The sequence below is a fragment of the Amphiprion ocellaris genome, chromosome 12 (genome assembly GCF_022539595.1).
Source record: "Amphiprion ocellaris isolate individual 3 ecotype Okinawa chromosome 12, ASM2253959v1, whole genome shotgun sequence".
Lineage (NCBI taxonomy): Eukaryota > Metazoa > Chordata > Actinopteri > Pomacentridae > Amphiprion > Amphiprion ocellaris.
Window position 1 is genome coordinate 20,538,517 of NC_072777.1, and position 25,117 is coordinate 20,563,633.

General features: G+C 38.0%; 1 protein-coding gene across 1 annotated transcript in view; it reads left to right on the forward strand.

Moving 5' to 3' along the window:
- map3k5 (mitogen-activated protein kinase kinase kinase 5) overlaps positions 1–25,117 on the forward strand; it is a 91,622-nt gene that overhangs the window by 49,203 nt on the left and 17,302 nt on the right. Inside the window, exons 7-17 of the mRNA XM_023299704.3 lie at positions 6,574–6,744; positions 8,942–9,054; positions 10,699–10,858; positions 11,857–12,010; positions 12,497–12,604; positions 13,187–13,239; positions 14,783–14,878; positions 18,461–18,542; positions 20,369–20,502; positions 22,648–22,775; positions 23,239–23,375. Coding sequence (XP_023155472.2) covers positions 6,574–6,744; positions 8,942–9,054; positions 10,699–10,858; positions 11,857–12,010; positions 12,497–12,604; positions 13,187–13,239; positions 14,783–14,878; positions 18,461–18,542; positions 20,369–20,502; positions 22,648–22,775; positions 23,239–23,375 — 1,336 coding nt within the window. The remainder of the gene's footprint in view (positions 1–6,573; positions 6,745–8,941; positions 9,055–10,698; positions 10,859–11,856; positions 12,011–12,496; positions 12,605–13,186; positions 13,240–14,782; positions 14,879–18,460; positions 18,543–20,368; positions 20,503–22,647; positions 22,776–23,238; positions 23,376–25,117) is intronic.

The following is a 25,117-nucleotide window of genomic DNA, read 5'->3' on the forward strand; positions in this document are numbered from 1 at the left end:
GAACTAAGTTGAGCTCTGAAAGTTGATGTAAACAACTCTGTCAAATGTCCTGTCTTTTGTTGATTAGCCGACTTACAAACACCTCTGTCTGTATAAAAACAACTTTAGAACACACTGTTTTGCTCCACCCTCTGGAGCATTATTTGGGCATTGTCTTTAGGGCAAGAAAAGTCAATTAAGGAAAGAAGGCATACAGATAATGACATAAAGCACACCTCCAGGCTATGCTAGACCTACCTTAGAAGAAACCAACAAGACGGTAGGCTTCAAATGAGACTTCAACCCTAACAAGCTGGTTTGAGATGAACTGGAGAGGAGGATTAAGGCATAGTAACACATTTTTGGGAACGTCTCCATGGGAATAACTTGAATTTGTATTGTGAAGTATTAACATCTCAATATGTGCAAAGTACCAAAAATGCAAGCAATAATTATACATAAATTATCTTTTTAGAAGAATGTTATGGTGTCATTGATTGATTGATTATCAGTATGGACGCATTATTTTTAAGCCTTATTTTTAAGCATCAACGCCCTGTCAGACACAGTGAGGCGTGTGCTGAGCTCTCATCTGGTTTTAATGCACTGTTTGATGGAGTTGTGAAAGACCGAGCAAAACCGACAAGTTTCCAAAAGTTCTAGCAAAACAACATCATTAACTTAATAAAATCTTTTATATGAAAATTATACCCCTTTACCTTATGTAGATCTGTACAGCTACTGAAACATACGACATACTAAGCTCTGTTAAAATGCTTACCTTACTGTCAATATTAAGATGTTGAAACATAAAAACAGACATAGATGATAGGTATTTCCTCTGGACGGCTTGTTACGAATGCAAACTTGCAAACATACTCATTGGTTTTTCTTCCATTTTGTCTTCCATACTTTGCTGAATGCCTCTTTTCTATTGGGCATGAGAGCATTGATAGTCCAGCTCAGTTGTCAAAATTCACCTAATTTGAATCTTGACCGCAAGCTCACCAGATGGCATGCTGAACTATGCTCAAAACAGCACAAAATTTGTGTGGCACAGCACAAACTATCGAAAATATTGGATTTTGGTGCGTAAAAGTACAACACTTTTAGCCTGAAAGGGCCATAACCTAAATGTTGCAACTGTTATGTGGGGCTACCTATACGTAGTTATCTTGTGATATTACATCATTATTTCTGATTTTTTTTTTTTTAATATTTGGGATAATGTGATTATTAGTGTTATCATAAATGGCAACTTACGTTGTCAGATAAAGGCGGTGGAAGGCAAACTGCAATGTTTGAGTCTAAGGTGGCGTAAAATGTAATTACTTAAGTAACATAAAATGAGCTTAAGTATGGTAATGTCACTCTACACCTCCAATTTTGAATGAGAACTTATATGTTATAGGTTCATTTTTTTTTTAAGGAATCTGACCTTTCCATCTATATTGCTTATAGGATCAGGAATACATTGATTGATTTGATTTTTAGGGCATTTTTGTCTTTATTTGATCTTGTAGAGAGACAAGAAACTGAGGCAGAGAGAGAAGAGTATGACCTTACAGTATGTTGTACGTTTCTTAAACGTGTAACCAGACATTGCTGATGACATACTTTGTTCTATAATTGGGTCAATATATAATTGAGGTACATTTGAAGTCCATGGGATATATCTTGCATACATTTTCATTAAAAGTTAAGAAAAAAAAAGATGTTTTTTTATGTTCATTATGATCATGTCTTTACAAATTCCATAATTATTTATTATAGAAACAATCACTTTTTAATAAAAAATGACAAGATATCACTAAAATGTCAACTAAATAACTGTCTGAATTTAACAACAACCACCTTCTACTTAGCTAAACAATAATAAAATGAGCTTATTCAAAAAGTAGTTTTGATTATGAGTCTTTTTATTAAGTTGAGATAATCATGACAGATTTTTTTTTTTTGCAATGTATCAAATTTTATATGGAAAATAACTAATATCTGTCTGAGAAATCCCTTTCAACTAACTTACCCATTACAAAAACACCTCTCAAGGAAGTGTGTTAATTCCAAATCACATGATCTGCTCCACATGATGTCATTTCCTCCTGAAGACAAGACTTGCAAGACTCCAAGGTATGCTCTTATTCCTCATTCTTAGTTATGTGATATAAAGTAGTGGATTTAACGCACGTTAGCAGTGTTACTACAATATCTTTATAAATAACTTTCAATTTAAATTTTACTCAATTGTATGTATAATATTTACAAGAATCTTTCTGCAAAAATGCCATGTAGTGTTTGATTACACGTGGGCACGTTGATTTTAGGCCTGAAAACAGCAAAAATGTCAACTACGATACCTGTCAACTATGTTACAAAAAGTCCCGCAGTTATATATTGAGCCAGTTGACTCTGGTTGTTTATCAGGAAACATGAGTCTAAATTAAAGGAGCATTTTTACTGCAGTCCACAGTCGATAGATATACAGTCAGATACAGATTTGTTACTTTCACGTTCTGGGTTTAAGAAAAACTGAGATTATAACTTGTGAGGTAATTACTGATATTATAAGAGTCTACAGAAAGCCATCCCTTTCAAATGTTAGCTATAGGATGTAATAAGCCATACCATAGAATAGCAAAGTCAAAAAATCAGTCCTATTTCAAGTGTGGAGTCCTTGAAGTGGAGTTGTATAAATCATTACCTTCACTATTTTCACAGAGCTCTGACTCAGCAGCATTCAGCCCACACCAAGCCCCGAGATTATCAATATTTAGCCCTAATAGGCGCTCAGTCATTGATCTGAAGTAGGTGCTCTACTTCTAAATGAATCTGCTCGGTTGAAGTGGCTCCAGCCTCAGGCATGTGAGTGTTGAACGCCGCTCAGGGGCCTGTTGTGCAGGCCTTGCTGCTGAAAGCCTGACAGCAAAAAATCTCCTCTATCCAAATACCCATCAGCACTCTGAAGAGAAGAAAGCAGGAAAAAGAGAGATGCTTGAGAAGAGAGCAGGTCTTGTCTCCCTGAGTGCTCTTCCCTCTGGACTGTCTCCATGGTAATAGCTGTCAGCTCATATGTTTTATTTAACCTTCATGCCCCGGAGAGGAGACACGCTATGTTTATCAGTATTTTTTTTTTCGTGATGTGCGTGTGTGTGTGTGTGCGTATGTGTGTGTGTGTGTGTGTGTGTGTGTGAGAGACTTAACTTTATAGGGTAACACCTCTCATTTATTTCTGACGTCTGTGTTTTGAAATGATCTATAACTCAAGAGAGCTGCCTGATTGAAATGTCACACTGCAAAACAAAAATTCCCCAATGGAGCACATGTTCTGAATAGATTCTGAATAAATTTACATAATAACGAGCAAACTGATTTTCCTGAAGCTCTTAAAGGTCTTTGTTGATATTAATAATCTATACACTATGCAAAGACAAGTTTGTTTACAAGTATGTAAGATGTAATTAATATCCTCTTTATCCCAACTGATTAATACATGTGAATCATATTCTGCTTCCTTTAGTGCCACTTTCAAAATGGGAGTTTTTTACAACTATACATATATATGTATGTATGTGTGTGTGTGTGTGTGTGTGTGTGTGTGTGTGTGTGTGTGTATGTGAGTGAGTGTGTGTGTGTGTGTGTGTGTGTATGTGTGTGTGTGTGTGTGTGTGTGTTATTACTGGGGTCACCCAGTGGCCGGATGGCTAAGGTACATACCATATGGACACGTATGCTCTGAGCAGTGGATCTCCGGATCAAATCCCACCTGGGGATCATTTGCTGCGTTTCATTTCCCAGCCCTCTTCCCCCCAACCTTTCTTGTCCTTCTCTCCACTGTCCTTGTCAAAAATAAAGGTGGTCAGAAATACATATTCAGTTTGTCCTTTAGCTTTACGACAACACAACAAAGTTTCTTTTGAGTTGGCATCTTTATTGGTAAGACATTAGCATTTTTCCATTCCTTCCAAAATCATTCATTCTCTTGTGATTTGATAAAGCTATGTTTAAGGTTTAGCATTTAAGAAACGACCGGGTTGTAGTTGACTAGCTAAGGAGATATAATGGTTTCAAAGGGTGAAGCCATACCCTCATTAAGACAGGATTCGTTGCAGTGCTGTTGTATTTGATTTACACTAAGTGTGCCTCGAAAATGGACAATTTAGGTTCTAATTAATTACATTTGTTCGTCAGATCAAGTATTTAGTAAAATGAACAGATTTGAGTTCATAAGCCTAATTGCTTATTCTATTCACTCAGTTGTACACGTGTTTTCTTTTTTTCTGATGAAGCAGAATCATTAAACTTCATCTTCTAGACACCAAGTGAAAAGGAAATATAAAAGCGTAAATTGGCAGGTATTCGTGTGATTTCATTAATTAACTCCTGAAGAGACTGCAGCTGATTTTCTAATACAAGAGTCATTCTTCTTCTCTGTTTTTTTTCCTAATGGGTCACTAATTAGAGAACTTAAAATTATTTCCTCACAGGTTAGTTAGAATAGATATTTTCACACCAGAATGATCATCTGCAGTACAATTTGTGCCTCACAGTGCCAAATAAAAGAGGCAATTCTGTTAATGAACCCTGTTACCTCTGTAATTTAAGTCAGGCCTCTAATGGCCTGCTCTTTGCCAGGTACCCCCATCCCATAGCTTTGCCACTGTTCCCTAGCTACATACAGAAACACACTCATAAGTATGTGCTCACATGCTCAACATACTCAAAATACTCCACGTACATGTACATGTTTTTAACTTTTTTACATGCATTTTTAATTCTGTTCAAACCAGTGATTATGTTGTAGATGTAATAATATAATGGGTATTATGCAGATTTTTTACATATTTTCTAAAGTAGTATCTATATGTTGTAGACTATAACACTACTAACTATTATATTCTACACACTGTTTTCTTTATGCCGTCATGCAGCTTTTTAATGTTGATACCTTAGTTTATACTTCAGGCTTGGAAAATATACAAAACACTCAGTTATTATTCCAACTAAAATCACTTTAAGTTCAAGTCCACTGATGCAGTACTGCGTCAGTACTCCCAAAGATCTGCTTTTATACACTATTTTGTGTAAAAATAGATCTTTGGGTGTACTGATGCACATATGAGAATACGGCTGTTTTGTGATGGCACTTAACTCAGTGTTGGTTGGATCTGAAGTTTGAAAATCAAACTGGAAGCTGTAGCTTTCTACTCATCTTTCATGTGGGCTTACAGCTCAAAACTAAATTACAGTAGATTAGGTTGTGTAAAAAAAAAAAAAAAAAAAAGGATATGTAGATTTACATAATGGGAAATTATCATTAGTTCTGCTGCATTCCTCTTTTTTAACTGTCCATCGTGAGTAATTCTATTTAGGTCCCATTCCAACTTTGACCAATAACAAACTTTTTTTGTGTGTGCGTGTAAAAATCTTTTTATTGATGGTTTTTTTTTTTTAGAACACGGCAAAACGAACACAAATGCAGTACTTTATGAATAACATAACACGCAATGCCCACTAACCATTGTTTGTGACTGTGCAGGGCAGCCTCCCTGTGTCTGAGCAGTATAGCTTCCTGAACCTGAAGGGAAGCAAAGGATATAGTGTGTTGTTTCTCCACAGTAAATTGTGCCTTCTCTGAAGTAACTCCAAACAGTAACCAGCTGATTTGGATCTAGTTTGACATTTAATATCTGAGATAGGGTGTGAAAAACCTCCATACTTGTTAAAGCTATGCCATGTCCAGTGCATATGAATAAGGCAGGCTTCAGCACTTTTGCAAATGTTACAAAGGGGGCTAGACCACAAGCAAACTTTTGACAAAGATGGAAAAATTCTTTTCTACTTACAAATAGCACTTTTCTGCTTTGTTGTGTGTTGTTTACTAGCTCCCACTCTCAAACGGGGGAAGGCGTGCCACCTGTTATGCCTTTCATTATTCAGAATTTGGAAACTCCTGTGTAATTATCCCAAAATAAATAGTGAACTGAAGGGAAGGAGTGTTTATATGACAAGCATTGGTATGTTGTATGCAATTCATTTTCTTTCCAATATCAGCCCATTCTTGTATTTTTATGAGACACTTCATTCTCTTTAAAAGCTTATAAGATTTTTTTTTGATAAATACTGATGGACAATGTAAATGTAGCTGATGTGGCCTTCACAGAAGTGAGTGTGCTTCACAATGTAGCAGTGAAGTACATGTGCAAGAGATGGATAAAGCTGGTGATGTAGCAGCAGCCAGCATATACTGACTCTAGGTCACGTTCCTAAAACACAATCTTACATCTTCTGCAGTGCAGCTCTGTGTTGTCTCTGCTGCTCACTACAGAGCTCCAAAATATGTTACACAACTATGTTGCAGGTAGAGTATTAATACAGACATTGACATACAAAAGTGGTGGAGTCCTTATTTAAGATTACGACAATGTGAACACTTAACACCTGCAGCTAATCTCCGATACGCATTACAGTTTTTCACTGTCATACCGGTAAATAAATGTGTCACTCAAAATAGAAAATGTGACCTGTTTAATTCCTTTCTGACTTGCTTTGTGCTAAATGTGCTTTGTGTGTGTTTGTGCTTGTTTGCGAGTGTAGGAGGAACCTGCCGGGCGACAGACAGAAAGCTCTGGACATAATGCTGCCCTTGGTGGAGGGAGAAGAGCAGGTAGCATCGGACATCTACTGCTTAGTGGGACGGATCTACAAGGACATCTTCCTGGAGTCTCATTTTACCGACACGCAGAGCAGAGACAGTGGCACAATCTGGTGAGAGAGCCGGACAGGGCAGGATGTCTGGTGTGTGTCTACGACATTTCAGCTCAGGCAAACAGTTTGCTTCTTCACACACCGAGTCACCACTAAATATTGTTAGAAGAAATGTTTCGAAGGACAAGATAGGCTGATAGATGGCTGTACGCTGATTCACTGGATCATGGCACCTCAGCATTCAGAGTTTACCCTGAATGATACCATCAGTACAGGATTTTTTAAAAAAGCTGTTAAGTCTCATTCAAGGATACATGCAGGCATCGCATTTATCATCACACATTTTTCACTTGGTTTGCTCTACAGTTTCCAATCTATCAGGCTACAAATAAAATGTCCATAAAAATAGACCCTTACTGCAATGAAAACAGAGACTAACAGCTTAAAGATTAATGATTCAACAGCAGTAAGTTCATGAATTTGTTTTAATTATAAATTATCCCTGACATGGAGACAGGAACGATCAGGATCCAACAGAAGTGCAGGATGCTGTTGGTAACAGAGAGTACTGATAGTAATATTTTTGGGTTGCTTACTGCCAGTTAAGCCTTATTTGAATAAAACTGCAAGCACAGCATGTTGGTACAAGTTTAACTTTTCCCCTTTTTTAATTTAAAGCTGGTGTAGGCAGTATCTTTTTTGGCCTACTTGGCCAAACATTTCATGTAAACCCTTCGGCATATTATAATTCAAGTGATCTGAAAGTCAGCTGGACTTCTGGTCCTCCTCCTCACTCTGTTTTAAATGTACAAGGGTGTGTACGAACTCTCTGTCGGTGTCTGTGTGCAGCCTAAAATTGTGATGATGCAGGCTGTTCACACTGCAAATATGCCACCTGCACGTATACCAGGAAGACAAATGGTGCTCAAAACAAATGCTAGTTTCGAGCAGAGATTTATGCTTGCTTTCAGTCATTGGCTGTGTGATAATGGGAAGTTCTAAATTGTCCAGAATTCCTGTGCTATGACTGCCCACTGTGCTCAGTACACCTTAGAATAGTCCCATTAGCACGATGGAGAGGGAAGAACTCTAGGACGATTTTATATTGTCAAAATGATGCTGTTTTTTCCTGTTTCAAATCCCTGCCTTTTGCTTTAATGTAAAGATGATCATTATAGAGACATTCAGCTCACATAGCTCAGAGACTACATTCATCATAATTCAGAAAAGCTTGCTATATTTCAGTGGAACCTCAATGCTCCCCTATTTAAAACTGCTGAATGACTTTCCTGAACCAGAGTGTGACCAAAGTGTTGTGACCCTTCTCCATTAAGTAGACTTAATCTTGTTTGGGTTAAGGGTGTAGCCAGTCTACTGTAACTTCAATAGAATGAGTATGACTTTGAGAAAATAGGTTAGACCAAGACCAAAACGTATTTCAAAGGATAGCTTCCATCAGTTCTGTCTATAAATGTGACACAAATGTTGATCATTTTGACTTAACTAGTTGAATATAAATGAATTTTGATTTAACTTTCCTGTGAAATAATATGAAGGTGAGTTAAGTTCTTATTTTCCCAAAAGAGTCCCAGCGATATTAGCTGGATGCTAATTTGTTAGTATGAAGAAAGATGCATCTGACAGATTTGCATCACTTTTCTGAATCCAGGCCTTGATTGTTTAAGAATGTCAGGCTGTTTGAAAAGCAAACCACTACATGGTGTTGGCTACGATGTAAAACATGATTGAAAACTTAAAGGGGCGGTTAACTCATATTTGCTTTCTCTTGTGTGTGGTTGTCATGTGAGCACAGACGGAGGGCTAACATTAGTTGGCGGAAGTTGACACAAGGCTGCTGATTGACTTCAAATGGAAATTGCTTTTAAAATTTCATATCTTTGTCAACTGAATATGCTGCTTAGATAATCAAAGCTCCCATCTGGCTGTTATTTTCAGTTCTGTGTCACAGCTTGGCACAAGCCTCTAATAACATTCACACCCCTTCCCTCAGCACAACAGATTGCTCATTAAATAAATGAAATTTCTTGTTTTGTGGGGGTACTCACAGTTGCTGTTTGCCGTTCTGTGGCCCCAACTCAATATGGCTGTAATTGTTTTTTCTATCTTGAAGTGCCTCAGAAAGCCGGGGGAGCCCTCTGAAGCCATCCGTTATCTCTGAGATGCTTGGGATTTGCAATGACGCATTTCTTGAAAGAAAAGTGTTCATTGGAGTTGTTTTTTTTTCTTCTTCTTTCAGGTTTAAAAAGGGGTTTGAGTCAGAACCAACACTACACTCTGGTATCAACTATGCTGTTCTACTCCTGGCAGCTGGACACCAGTTTGACACATCTTTCGAGCTCCGCAAAGTGGGTGAGTGGACACTAGACTGGATATTTTTGCGTCTTTGACCCAAATATGCTGATTTTCGTTTTATTACATTGAGATTGCAGACAACCACTGAGTCATTAAATTCTAATCTGTCCTTTTTGCTGCGGTAGTCCTTCATGATTAGTCATAGCTATTTGTTTAAAAAAGAAAAGCTTTTATTTTGCAATATGGTTGACACCCTTACATGGAGATCTGATTCAGTTAAATTTTCACTTCTCATTATTTTATATTCGTTATTATTATATTAATTAAAACCATAAATCACAAACAGAAATTTTGTTCCCTTCAGTTCTGGGGAGCATGTTAAGGTCTTTAAGCTCAATTTTTTGGTTTTGTGAGGTTGTAACTCGGTTTCTCATCAACCCAGCAGGCCAGGAAGCTTTTTTATATGAAAAACTCTCAGAAATCTTCAAACAACAAGCATATAAAGTTTGTGACTAGCTGGTGAACGTAGTGGAGCAGCTACGTATTTTGTGGAGTTGGTGTAGTGTAACTCACTGGATGTAGACTGTGGGTAAAAGCTTATCATTGACTACACATTTCACGTGACTTTTTTCTCACCTTCTGCTATCAGTGTCTTAACATTTTTAAAACAACTTCCATAAACTCGGCGTCCACACAACACTGCACATATGCTCCACGAAACGTGTCTCCTTGCTGAATGTATCATCCAACAACTTGCTGATAACTTGCTCCCCTGTAAGCCACTTTTTAATCATGCTGCATTTGTATTATTGATCAATTGTATTTTATTTATATTCCGCTCTCTATTATCTTGTGCTGTCTGCTCTTAGAGTCTGAAATGTGATGCAATTCCTACACCATTCACCTGATTTGGATGTAAATACCCTCAAATTAAAGCTGAAAGTCTGCACTTAAAGCACAGCTGGATTGTTTCATTTCAAACCCACTGTGGTGGTGTACAGAGCTGAAACGCTAAAAATTGTGTCAATGTCCAAATATCTATGGACCTGACTGTATTTTTGGCTAATTTTTAATTGAGACATACACAATATGTTTTTTTCATAAAATTTATTCATCAAATTTATTTGCTACTGTGAGCAACCGTGTTTCAGACTACGTTTTTTCTTTCTTTCAAAATCGAATAATATATATTGGTGTTTCCCTTTATTTTTGACACACAAGCACGTAACTAAGCCTTTGCTCCAAATTTTTAGTTTTTTCTCTGAAATCTGAGGCTCAGAGGAGCTCAGGAATGTGGGAAACAGAGCAGGCAGTTCTGGGAATCAGCCTGCAGCTCCCTTAATGAACCCCACCCTCCATTCCTCTAGACGCTGCTTACACTTATTCCTATACGACCCTCACTGCCGCTTCAAATGGCACATTTCTGCAGCAGTCTCTGCAAAACATGTAGCAGCAGCTTCCCTTTGCAGTTCTCCTGAGTATAATGGCTAATCATAAAGCTAGACCTCTTTGCTGCAAGTTGTGGCATGTCCAAGCAGAAGATAGACTTTTTGTTTTTTATCCCTTTCTTGCTGCACTCGTTCCTCAGTTATCTCATCTGCTGGCTAGTTTTGTCTGTTTACAGCCCAAGGGAAAAAGAGGACAAAACAATTATATTCCTACTATATAAAATACTGATATATATTTTGTGTTGTTTTCCAGGAGTTAAGCTGAGCAGCTTGCTGGGTAAAAAAGGCAGTCTGGACAAGCTACAAAGCTACTGGGATGTAGGCTTTTTCTTGGGCGCCAGCATCCTGGCCTGTGACAACACCAGGGTCATCCAGGCTTCTGAGAAACTCTTCAAACTCAAAGCCCCCATCTGGTGAGAACATGGATAAGTCGTTCTCAGTGCAGCACGCCGAAAAACACTTTATAGACCACCTCCATCACCAACTGCTCCTGTGTCATTGGGATCTGAAGTGTGCTCAGCTTTCCCTTGAAACCACATTGGCCATCTGTGGCCATTGTGCAAACATTTGGTGCATTTCCCGTGAAGAAAATAAAATATCACCAGGAACTCACTTTGCTCATTTGACACAACCTCTGTCTTTACGTGGATTTGAAGGATATCAGTCTGGTGTTGTTACAGTGCAGTGAAAGAAATGCTTCTTCACAACAGGAGACACAACTAGGTAGTGGGTAATTTGACATTTGTTTGACATTGAAGTGGTTTAGAAGTCAGGGTGTGTGTTACTGATACATTACTTTAGTTATCTAAACTAACCTGCACATCTGGATGTATTCATCTGGGCGATGGGAACACATTAAAAAAATCCTTAAATTATCCTCTCAACATTTTAATATGAACACATGAAAATGGTTTGTATAACCCATACTATTTTCACATAATCCTTTTATGGTGGAGGAACAAAGCCTTAGACGTCTGCAAGACATAAATTTAGGCTTTTCTGCAAGATTTTATGAGACTGGATCATGTAGAGAAGTATAGTAAACTGTCTGCAGCCCCTTCTTTGGAGTATGTAAGACCCTGCTGGTTTTATTTGTGTTAGTGCTGTGAAAACTCTTTAAGTTTCCATTAATGTCACAAAGAAAAACGTGCCCCAGCATGGAAACACAATCAACTGCTCCTGTTTGTTTTTGTGATATTTCATGAACGATACTCACGGGTTTAAACCAGTGTAGTAAAAATGCAAATTATCCGTCAGTAAGTTATTCTGTTCATAAAACCAGATGTTTTTTTGATGACAAATATGATATCAGCAAAGGTGTGCATAGTTCAGACATTGAGTTATTTGCTTTCTGACTTCCTCAGAGCACACTGGATTGTTATTCATTACTTTGTTTTCTGGTTGTTTTCAGGTATCTGCGCTCGCTGGTGGAGACCTTCTTGATCTACCAGCACTTCAAAAAGCCCGGCGTGGAGCAGCCGGCCCCCAAACAGGAGTTGGTGGACTTTTGGATGGACTTCCTTGTGGAGGCGACCAAAAAAGATGTCTCATCTGTCCGATTCCCTGTAGGTGACTTCAGCCAAGGCACCATTTAATTCTAAATTTTGCATACTGCATAAGAGCTGTGTTTTAATGTTTGGAAAGAGAAAAAGATAATGCATGCTCAGAAACTTACCTAAGCAGATCCTGGGCATTGTTTGCTCCTGTCACATTTTTATTCACTGTGGCCTCGTTTTTCACTACGACATAAAGTCCTGCACTTTTGTGGAAACAGCACAACCATGCCTAGAAGCAAAGAGCACTCCAAAAGTGTTTTAAGAACACTGTGTCACAGTTATGCTTAAAAAAAGGACAAGAAAAGAAAGTTAAATTCCTTTGATTAATTATTAATCTGAAGTCAACATGTACAACATTTTTCCAAGATACTAATACTGGCAAAAAAAATCTGTGGCTCAAGATACTATCAGTAGTTTACTACCTCCATGTTTAATTTGTTTCTGGATTACTTAAATAAGGGTTTAAACGATACAATACATTTATCTCTTCTCCAGGTGTTGATATTAGAGCCCACTAAAGTGTACCAGCCTTCATATTTGTCCATAAACAAAGACGTTGATGACAACACAGTGTCTATCTGGCATGTGGCTCCTGATGATAAGGTGGGTGTCAATTTACAATAAAACCACAACATATATTGTACGTAATCCTTCAATCAAAATTCATACAGACTTTAGTATAGTCTGTGGAAAAATATAATGGTCTCCATATTATGAGTCAATCAAATAGCAAAGCTAAAGTCTGAATGTTTAGCATAAGTTGTTGGCAAAATATATGCTGTTTGTCTGTGTTTTCAGTAGGAGGAAATGACGGTTGGTGAAAGGAAATGGTGTTATGCTAAAAAGTCACAAAATCATAGCCACAGTTAAAAGAAGTATGATGTTGATGACGATGTCAGCTTTCCTGTTTTCTTATGTTTGGTTAGATGCTGTATGAAAATACATTGTTGCTTCCTGTGATATTTTTTTTTCTAAGTCTTATTTGTTTAGATTTTTTTTATGTTGTGTCACATTATTAATTACTACACAGCATATAAACGCATCAGTCAAGATATTTTTTTCAGTGTTGCCTATGTAATGAGGTTATGTTACTACAGTGAGTGAGTTATCTAGATAGCACACATGCATGCAACACCTGCTAGAAAATGATGATGATGATGTTATTTGTTTTGATGTGTTATATAGCACAAGGGAATACATGAGTGGAACTTCAGCGCCACATCTGTACGAGGTGTCAGGTCAGTGTCTGCTGCCTTTAATGCAAAGCTGCTTAAACACCAGCTTCTTAATCCAAGTCAGAGTCTCAAGTCTTTAAATAGTTCACTTTGAATTTCTGTCTGGAATATTGTCATGTTTCTGTACATCACTGCTCCTGGTTCGAGCTCAGTGCTGATCCTGAATGTAACATCTGAGCAACGGCTATTTTTAGGGTCACATTTAAGAATGCGGTGAAAAAAACAAGTCAAAAGTCAAGCCTAACTGGCAGCCTCTATCATTGGATGACTGAAGTTTAGCTTTTTGAATAGTTTATGTGGTTCACTATGTTTAAACACTGAACATATGTTTCAAATTATTCAGTACCAGCTTAGTGAAACTTTTAAGGCGTTTTTACAGTGTTATTTGTACAGTAATGCCCATAGAAGTTGTACAATTTTGCCTTTCAAAAGCATTGAAATTTATAATTGAATAGAAATTAACAGCAGGCTCTACTTGCTGTTGACATGACAAAGACTGAAAGGGCCTTCCCATAGCCCTATTTTGACCATGAGTTTACCAGGCAGTCAGCAGACCCTAGGGAGTCCCTGCACTGCTCTGAGCTCTAGGCAAGGAAGCACATTTCCAAAAATGTCAAACTACTCCTTTAAGGCTCAAACTGTGAGCCCTGAATCCCTGATTTGTGTGTAGCAGCGCTTTGCTGCATGTTTCCTCTCTGTCCCCTAATTTGCTGTCTTGTTCATACTGCAAAGATAACCACATAAAAAGCAAATATATTTTTCAATTGCTACCATACAATATACAGTTGTAAATAATAATTCAGAGCATGCATTTTAGATGTATGTTGTACTACTACCAGTTCACCTCTCAAAGCTCCAGACTGTATAGGAGAGCTCCAGTCTACCGTAGACCATTTTCATGATGTCTTGCTCTGTGCCTATTTTTCCATGGTCCTCAAAGGCATTCAGTGCCAGATCAGAGAGAAGTGGAGGGCTGTGCTCACATGTTGCTAGGGAACGATTCATTCTCTGTGCCCACTCAGCCTGCAGACAGTTAGCAGGACACAATAGCAGCTATGCAAGCTACAGTATGACCACACACACAGGCACTCCGTTGTCTGCCTCAGCAACCTCGGTACACTCACTAAGAAGTGGACAAGTGCTCATCCCACTGGATAACGTTTGCATTTAGTTGTTGATTGAAGCACTCCATATGTTATGCAGAAATGCAGCATTATTTGAGTTGACAATTTGCAAAGCAAGTTTTGTGTTTGCTTCAGATGCAGATTATGTCTTAAAGAAACTGTAACTGTGCAGGGCATACTCATAACACTGCATACTCCAATCAGCATGCTGTGTTGTTGTTACATCTGTGTGCGCATCCAGCATTAGTCATTGACGTTTATGTTTAGATGGAGTGACTGTCCATGTGCAGTGTTACTCTTTTGATTCCTGCCACAGATTTGATGGTGGATTTCATGAGTCCAGTGAAAGGCTTAATTCATTCTCATTCAGTCATATCTACTCTGCTGTGATTAGCAACTAACTGTGGACTGTTTCTCCTCAGCATTTCCAAGTTTGATGAACGCAGTGCCTTTCTGTACGTCCTTCACAATGCAGAAGACTTCCAGATCTATTTCTGTACAGAGATGCACTGTAAAAGGTTGGTCTGTCTGTTTATTCTCTTACTGTTCAGTTTACATCATCACGCTCGCTGTGTAATGCTTGTGTAAGAACTGTAGTAGCCAGTCAACATAATATAGCTTCCCTTAATGTGATTACAGTTGCTTGACTTCTTTTGCCCATGCTTTTGAAATCAATATAATTTTGATTTATGAAATAACAGCCGAAAATTAGTTTGAAATCGGAATACAGATTCCAGATGTATTAACCTTAGCTCTTACTTGCAGAGTATTTAAATGTATAGAAGAGATTTACTACTTTACTTAAAGAGAGACTTATACTAGACAAGGCTAAGACAAGGCCATAAGTGGCTACAATCATGCTATCAGCTGTGAAGCTGCACAGTAGTGTTTTAAATGCAATGCATCATCATGTCAGGCTTTTGAAACTAGATGTAACAAGCAAGCAGTCGGCAATCTGACAGAGGCTCCAAGAAGATTAGACACTGTGATGTAGGAGTGACCTGTCAGTCACATGGTTGTAACGTGGAAGACACGCCCTGCTTTCTCTTTGATTTTACCCTAAACAGGACCATTTCAAAAGTGAAAACCACGCTGTATTCAAAAAGTCTTCAAACTAGTGATTAAGACACTACACTCTTTAAGAAAATGTTTACTGAGGTAACAGATTCAATAAGAAGAAGGCTCATTTTCTCATAGTCGTCTATGCAATCTGATTTCTGTGTCGGCTTCACTTTTCAGGTCCAAACACTATTTTATATACAGTCCATGGTCAGCTTGCTCAAATGCTACCTTTAGAAATGCTAACTAATTAGCACTATACACAAAGTTCACTGGAGGCTGATGCCATAAAAAATTCACCATACTGTCCCAGATATAAACTATACATGTCGATTATTCTAAACATTTGTCACATTAATGGAGATCTATTACTTTAATGTTAATGACAGTGTAGTTAAACGTTGGTTATTAACACCATTTTTGTACATTTATAGAAATATTATAGGTGCAATACCTGGAAGAAGAAGAGACAAGTTTGAATCTAAAATCTTTTATCAATGAGGAGCTTTACAGTGCTTTACAAAGGCTGCCTTAGTAGATTGAGTGTTGCATTGATAGAGTGTCACCACTTACAAAGTAGATGAGGTAAAGTAAACTATGTTTTTACCCACATCACACACGTTGCTTTAAAACAATTCAATATGTGAGCAGAAGTGGCCACAAATTGAAGCAGGATCTCTATCATTAATTTGCAACCTTTACTTACAAGAAGACTTTCAGTTTTATTCCTTAAACCTCAGTGGTTATTGAATCAACATCAGCTTGCGGATCAATTTTTATCTTCAAGATTTGCATCCGGCTACAAAGACTGTAAACTTTGTGAGTACATCTCTTCTTTGGCTGGTTGTGCCAAGCCCTACAATAGTTCAAGCACTCTTGTCAGCTCTGTACTCAGGTGGCAAATTTCACACTGTTCCGTCACCACAAGCACACCTTGCTCCATTTTGACACTGCCATGTTTTTTGCTTGCTGCTTGTTCAAGAACCGAATCCTCAGACTTGTGACTCTCACAGCTGAGGCTCACGAGCACTTCCAGTTCCATTATCTGGAGTGTGAGAGTCAGCGAGTCATGCCTGCTGTTGTTATGATGCTCCTTTCATTTTAACAGGAATGGCAGTGGGATAAGAGGGGTGAGAAGAAGGGGGAAGAGCAGAAGCAAGAAACAGATGAAATGTGGTAGAAAGAGGAAGAGGGCCAATGTGGTTCTTTTTGCGCGTATGTGTGATTGGCTTGTGTGCACGCACGAGCACATGTGTATCACTGAACACCTGCAGGCATGCCATGTGTGATAGTATGAGGAGGCGACGTGCTAATTCACATTCTGAGTGTTAAAGGTCAATGTTTGTATGTATTTGTGTGGGAGGTGTGCGTGTAAACAGTGTAGACCCTTCTGATTCATAAGCTAAAAAACACCACTCAGTCACTAGATGCACCAAATGGATTTTCAACAGAATGTGCAAATGATGATTGTAATAATGATGATAATGATTATAAGACAATCGGAGAATTTTCACACTTTATTTCTTTACAATCAGTGTGTCGTATCTGGGCTTGAGGATTATGTGCCTCAAATAAACATAGTATTGTGTGTTGAAGCTCTAAAATACAGATGCTCATAGCTGAAACTTATATATTGTGTAGTCCATTACAGTGGACATAACGTTCAATATATCTGGTGTGTTCCTTTTAATTAAAGCATACCCAATGGGATTCACTCAACATCCGTATTGTGTGACAGAATAGGAATTCAGCCCTGTGAGTGTCTTACTACTCTGTCCTGATTGGGAATTGTTAGAGCCTTGAGTCAGAGACTGGTCACCTACTATGTGTACATTCAAACATACTTAAACACAAAAGACTTTGTCATCTTTCCATTGTAATATGCTGAAACCTCAAAATATGCACATGTAAATGTAATTTTATTTGAATATGTTTTCCCAGTATGTTTCCTTTGTACCATCCTGTCAATGTAAATCAAGCAGAATGGTGCTGTGGAAAAGAATTTCCTCACGGAGACAATAAAGTCTAGGTCTAAGTCAAGCTATTTTGTAATACATTCAGTAACTTGAAACTGTTTTTGCCTTTATTTAATCCTATGAGACCCAAGCAGTTTCTTTGTGTTTTCCCTCCTGTCACATTTAACTCACTGTGGGCTGACTTTTTACTGCAATATAAAGTCCTGCAATTTTATGGAAACTGTGCAACCACAGCTGGAAGCAGAGAGAACTCAAATGGCTTTTTTGCAACATAACCAATTTATATTGTCAAAAATAAAGGCAAGAAAAAAATTAATTTAAATTCATTAGACTCATTATTTTACAAACATTTAAAAATATGGAATCAACATGTACATAATTTGTCCATGTGCCCACAGTTGTTACCAATACTGAAAAAAAATGTGAGGATACATGCTGTAGATATTTTACTACTTACATTTTCTATTTATTTCCATACTTGCCTCCAGTCTGCTCTGTGTAAACACAGCCTGCAGTTCAGCCGGCAAATTATGGAATTTTTGTCACGTCACCGTTGTTCACAGCTAAGTCACTAATGGCTTTACAGTTTGGCTGAGGAGGGCAGAATTTTTTTATTTTTTCAGAGTCTGGTGCGAATATTTTATTTTGGAGAATAAAGGGATTTGATAAAATATCACATTTTATGCTCTGTTTCTGCACATCACCAAGGATTAGCTCAAGTCAGCCAGTCGGAACGTTGAAAATCAGACAACTCTCATTCTTTACAGTTTCTGGAGCTGAATACAACTTGCCTTTGAAACCTGCTGGCAGGTTGTGGAGTTCAGAGGGTTAATAATGTTCTTCTGTTTTATCTTGTTTTTTCTTGTCTCTTTTTTTTAAAGTTAGTGTTATATACTTAGATATGTTGTTGTTATATATGTAAATATTGTGTGTTGAGAGATGAAAAAATAGTAAATGACATTGTCCACGTAGTTCCAGGAACATTACTATATGCTCCCATATGAAGCTGTTCAGCTATGCTATATGTTGTCTGTGCTTTGGATTGACCTGACTATTCTTTGGCAGATTCTGTGATCTGGTCAACAGCATAACAGAGGAGGCCTGGAAAAGTCCCGAAGAAGGAGACTGTGACACTGATGCCTTAGAGGTGGGATGAATTTTAAAAATTTTCTCCATCACTTTCTCCACTAGATTTTACTCGAGCAGAGATGTAGCAAAAATACGTAATTGATCCTAATCTACAGTCATGCAGCTCTTTTTTTGCACATCAGTACCAAGAAAATTGTATAAGTGTGCTACTCTTTGCATTGTTAGGTTACATCCTGTTGTGTTACCACAGTGCACTGTGCCTGCTTTTAAAATGTCAGAGGAAATATGATGTGATTTCATGTTCCCATCAGAAGGATTGAAGTTCTGACAGTAAGAAAAAACAGAAAACCATCTGCCAATGATAATTAGTGTGCTTCTTTGCTAACAGCCTAGTGACTCTTTCATACAGAATTTATGGCTTATTTATTAAACAATAGCTTTTCCAAACGTCTGTGCTTTTGTTTGATCCAGTTTTCTATCTGTTATTGTTAATCCAGTCCATCACATTCTGCGTTATAATAACTGGATCGAAACTCAGCTGCAAACACTCAGAGATGAGCAGGAACCTGCTGGGATAAGGCCTGGATTTTGCTTGCGTTCTTTGTATGCGCTGACAGTACAGAACAGACACCTGCTGTTGCATTCACCTGTCTTCCCAGCAGAGCCTGGGGAAAAGAAAAGCTAATTAGGCAAAATGCTGCCGCACCTTCTTTGAGTCAGCATGGCACAGATCAGATGTCTAACAGGTTTCTCTCGGAGGAATTTTTATGTGTGTTCGGTGCCACTTTAATCAGCCTGAACTGAGGGACAGTTAGTCTCCAGTGTTAAAACTAGGGTCTTACTGACTGTGTTTGCAGTAAACATTTATCACATATTTCAGATGCAAACGTTATTTAACCCTTCGAATTCCAAGCACTTTCTATGCATTTTTTTGCACAAGATATATCATGAAATATCTTAATTAAACTTAGATTTAATTCATTTTATAACAGAATAGTACATCACAGATTAATAATTTAAGGACCATCATAAAATTAAAATTCTTAAATATTCTTTCTGCTTTTACAGTTTCTAGGTCTGATAAGTGGCGTCACATTGGCAACGTTATTAAGGAAAGCATGGCTTTCAAGCCCACTAGTGGGTTTGGGGGTTAATATGACCTTTCTTTTTGATATCTCGTCAGGGTCAAAGAATCAGTGTAACAGGCTGCAGGTAATCTGATTATAAAGAAAAGACCCCCTGTTAATTATCAAACTGCTGATCAGATCTGTTTTTCTGGAGAGAAAAGATGTGCTGATTTCTGGATGTTTGCGTCAGAAAAACAGGAGGAAAATTCTTTGCTGAATACAGCACAGAAGAATACTCTTGGGAAAAAGTGATCAAATCGGTAATACAGTACATTTTAACACTGATTTTAGAGTGTAAACAAACAGCCACCATGCAATCACTTGCTTTTGTATCAGCAGGTAACTTCTTTATAAAGGTTAACACTTAAATGTTACACTGGTGTCTGTACAGGAGTTCAAAGATATGTGGTCTTTGTCTTGTAATACATTCATTCATGAGGCTATTTTTATTTGATTACTTTTTTTATTTGTGTGATTTGCTTAAAGGATTAAAAAATGGATCTAAAAATTGATTACAGTCTTTCACAGTGACCATTAGTATGAAAATGGTAACAGATCAATTTATTGCTAGATTACATTGGATTATAGTAGCCTAATGCAGTTACTTGGATGATTTCAGAGAATTTGGCTAGTATTAATCTGTCATTTATTGCAGTTACAGTGCTAAGAACAGCTTATCACTTATGTTAGGTCCTTATAGTGAGTTCTATATACTTTTAATTGATATTATGATAAACTGTTTCTCTTGTCTCCACAGTACGACTATGAGTACGATGAGCATGGAGAGAGAGTGGTTCTGGGAAAAGGCACGTTCGGGGTGGTGTACGCGGGCCGAGACCTCAGCAACCAGGTCCGACTGGCCATCAAAGAGATACCAGAGAGAGACAGCAGGTCAGGGAAAAAAAAGTGTTTTCTTTTAATTGTCACTCTGGAAAATTCACACTGTTGTTACCACAGAGGATGATGGGAGAAGACGCAAGCATAGAGGACTCATTCCTTATTTTTCCCCATGCCAGCAGAGCCTCACCATGGTATTCATAGCTCCCAGAGGATCAACCCTAATATTTCTCATGACCGTAGGAGCTTTGCTTTAATGCTATTAACTGAGCAAAACGTCTTATTTGCTTAAAAAATAATTAACCAATATTTATCTAACTGACAGATTGCTATGGAACTGGCTCAGCATATTCATGTTCAGAGGGGGATAAAGTCTTAATCTGAAGCCACCCTCAGGACATATTTTATACATTTAGCAGTTTTGCACATCATCTATTTATTGCACTGTACAACGATTGAATTACAGCCTGGATGTTAACAAGTGTTCGAGCTGTTAGTGCCTCTGCTTGTTCAGCAGGGCTGTCAAGCATCATTTAGAAAAGTGCTGCTTTTCTCCGACTGAGAGCGCAAAGCACAGATCAGCGCTATCCCTGGTGCTTTCTGGCTCTCAGTGTGCTGGTATCCAGTTGAGTGACTGGTTAGTAAAGAGCATAGAAAGCAAACTCCCACCCTCTGCCTTTTATTCCCTTCACTGTCTCTGCTCAAAATGCGTGTCTCCTCATAGTTCCACCTACTCATCTCAGACTGCAAGACTCTTTCACAGACTAAATGATTGCACTTCCACACTTAGTTCCACTAATCACATCAGCGAGGCAGCAGGGCGCTCAGCTGCAAAGAATGTGGAGAATCTGGGTAAATAATTCAGAAGTCGACAGAAATCTCAAGACGGAGAGAAAGAGAGAGAGAGAGAGAGAGAGAGAGAGCGAAGGTGTGATTCATGCAGGGAGTTGAATGTGAAAAGAAATTGCTGGCAGGCATTCTTTCACTGTATGGAGGTACCTGTTGTTCTGGTCAGATATCAGGATTCAGTCTAGCTTTTTGCTGCTTTGTCTTTTGTTTCTGGCTTTGGGTTGTCTGTATCTATGTTGTTTACTTTCACATAGCCTAAAGGAAATGACACATTGACATGACATCTCCATAAGCCTACTTGCTCTGCTGAACAGTGCACACTCAGATTCAGTTTATAATAGGTGACTATAGGTTCTACTTGTTTTTGTCCTTATTTTTATCTTGTTTTGAGTCAAACACCGGTTCATGGAATATTACCCATTTTGATAATTAATGATTAAAATAATTTTTTTACAGTATGTTTAAAAAAAAAAAATATTGGAACGCTTCCCTATTTGGGAAGTGTTCTACTTCCCAAATAGGAAGACTGGCTTGTTTTCTTATTATTCTATATTTTAGGTTTTTAGCTGTCAGCTAAACAGGCACTGGAAACTTCTAACAGGCCTGTTTCACCAGTTGCTGACATTTTATACAGTAATGAGAGAAAGAACTGCTGGATTAATTGATCCAAACAGTAATGATTTATTATAGTGAGTGTTTTTGCACATTTTTAAATTTTTGCTATTTTATGTTAAGGCTGTTTTAGCTTTGCTTTAATGACTATGTAGTCAAATGTAATACCAGTAATGCAGTAATTAGTATTTGGTTTAATATTCTTCCACTAACGTTTCATCTTTTCTTAGTTAAACCTACTTTATCCTTTTAAAGAGTTACAGTGACGGTGGGTGAAAGGCAGGTTACAACCTGGACAGATCACCAGTTCGTCACAAGGCAAACACCAAGAAACGGGCAGCCTGTGACTCCCAAATTCACCAAAATCTACGGCCCATTTAGAATCACCAGTTAACCTGCCTTGCATGTCTATATAATGTGGGAGGAACCTGGAGCACCTGAAATACCAACACAGACACAGAGAAAGCCAACCAATTCATATTAAAAGAACGTTTTCAGAACTCATCTTCATACAAATTAGTCATTTAACAATCTCCACAGAAAAAATAAGTTGCGCACCTTCGAAAAGCTAGCAAAAGTGAGATAAGGAGCTGTGAAAAATTGCAGAGAAACAGAGAAAATACTGGTATAATATCTAGCGCTGGTCCCTGTCCAACTTCATCTACATACAGTATCTGACCTGTTTTCTGGGGATGAAAGTGTTTTTCAGCATTTTGATGTGTCATCCTTTGAATGCAGATACTCTCAGCCGCTCCATGAGGAGATTGCCCTTCACAAGCACTTAAAGCACAAGAACATTGTCCAGTACGTGGGCTCCATCAGTGAGAACGGCTTCATCAAGATCTTCATGGAGCAGGTGCCTGGAGGTAAGACACCTGCTGCCACTGGGTTGTCTTTACAAAATTACTGAGAGCACAAAATTAATTGAGATATTGGACGGCAGGATGCACACCAAACAGCTTGTGCTGCATATATTCCAAATCTCAAGCATCTGTGACATCTTAACTCAATTGTGCAGCCGCCTGTTACTGTTACTAAGTTAGTAAACTTTCAGCATTTGATTTAAATTGTTTGGGATAGTTTTTGCAGGTCCAAAAAGGGCAAACCATGAGCAAAAGCTCTAAAACATAAACATACACTCATATTTTCAGGGATTTGTAAATTGCATGGAAGGAAATGGAGTTTGTCGATGATCTGAAAGTAGTGAATAAGTTGAATACCTGTACATGCTGCCTGACACTCTGAGTGTGGAGATTAATCAGTCCTGTGCTGCTAATCTCAGGTCAGAGTCAGAATAATAACTGTTGTTGTACTTTGTCCTGTGTCCAGGGAGTCTGTCTGCTTTGCTGAGGTCCAAGTGGGGCCCACTGAAAAACAACGAGCCCACCATTGGCTTCTACACACGGCAGATCCTGGAGGGGCTCAAATACCTCCACGACAACCAGATAGCACACAGAGACATCAAGGTGACTGAACACAAGTCATTGCGCTATTACCATTCTGTAGGATCATCAGCTTTTCAGAAACATATTGTATAAAAATTGAAGGAAATGACTAACTAAACTTAAGCAATCTCAGAATTTACGTTAATTGTTTTGTATCGTACGGTATGGTAATTATCGCTTTAGCACCTTCTTTTAATTGCACTACGTTGCCACATTCATAGAAAGGTTTGCACTGAACATTTACATTTTGGTTCTGTAAAGAAATGACCCAAATAGTTAGCAAGAAATTTAAGAGCTCCATTGACTGAACACAGAAAATATTGGATCACTGACAGAAACTCAAGCTTTGAAAGCAGGAAAACAACCTTGGCCAGTGGTTACACTATGTGATTGACAGGTGATCTATGTGAGGTTTACAGAAAAAAAAAAAAAAACACTTACAGTGACAGACTAGAGGCTTGTAGAGCAATTTTATTTATCACAACTTTCCTCGCTTGACAAAAACTGTCTGTTTTAGAGGATAACTTCAGATTATTTCACATCTCTTAAAATACACACTATCTCATATGAACACTGAAACAGGTTTTGCTTGCTAGAATTTCCTTTTTATTCTGGTCATTAAAAATATCTTCGTGCTTAGAATGTGCACTGAACAATAACATACAAGCAGCATGCAAATGGTCTTCCTTCCTGACTTAAAGGCTAATCATGTTTCTGTTGATCTGCGTAGAAAAGTGTTCAATTGAACCAAATATATTTAAATGACAATAATCACACACTATGACCAGTATACAGAGACTTCTTTGACTAGTGAGTATGAAAAGCCATCATAAAATGCAGCTTTATTCAAATGACACAATACCACAGCTGACAAGAAAAAGATGAGAAGAGCTATGGGCATTCTGGATATTAATAATTAATTAGGGCTATAGCCAGACATTTGAATATCCACAACTCACCATTTGGTGTCTCAGAAATTGCTTCAGACAGCATCATGCTCTGGATGTCCGACAACATGATCAACATTGCCAACTTCATCGAGCCTTTCAGGATAAGTGAGACAGCATTCCACAAGCAGCATCAACAGCCTCATTAACTCTGTGCATCCGATTTCTGGTTTATGACTACCCCTCTCCATCTCGCCATTATTTTCAAAATAGTTGGAATTTGTTGTTTGATGACATCCATTCTGTTGTAGAGACGGTGTGTGTTAGAACAGCAAATACTTATTCCCCTGTGTTAAAAAGAATTTATTAAAATGTTACATGCTGTGTCTGTATTTTTGTTCAGTAAAAGTGATGGTGAGCAAACTACACAGTCCTTGTTCTGTGCAAAAAACAAAAACCCACACCAAAAGATGAAATGAGTCTCCAGATCAATTGGGTATCTTTGAAAGCTTCATTCTTTTTAGCTCAGAATTCCCTGCTGTTATTTCTCTGAACAGATACTCCATGCTGAGCTTGGTAAAGGCATAAAGCGTAAACTTTGCACTACAATTGTTGTTAAATGCACATATAGACACAAGTCTCTTGTTTTAGGATATATTTGCCAAAGCTGTCAGCTGATGTCTTTATCTAAAACACAACTCAAAACATGAACAAATGAGCAAATACAAGAGAATATATAAATATCAAAAAACAAGTACTTATAAGAATATACCCACCTTCCCAAAGTCTGATAAACCCTGCATCCACATCCAGCACAGACACACAAACGCAGAGTAAGAAATCAAGAGTGGGATATTATTTTGCAGTTTTGCATTT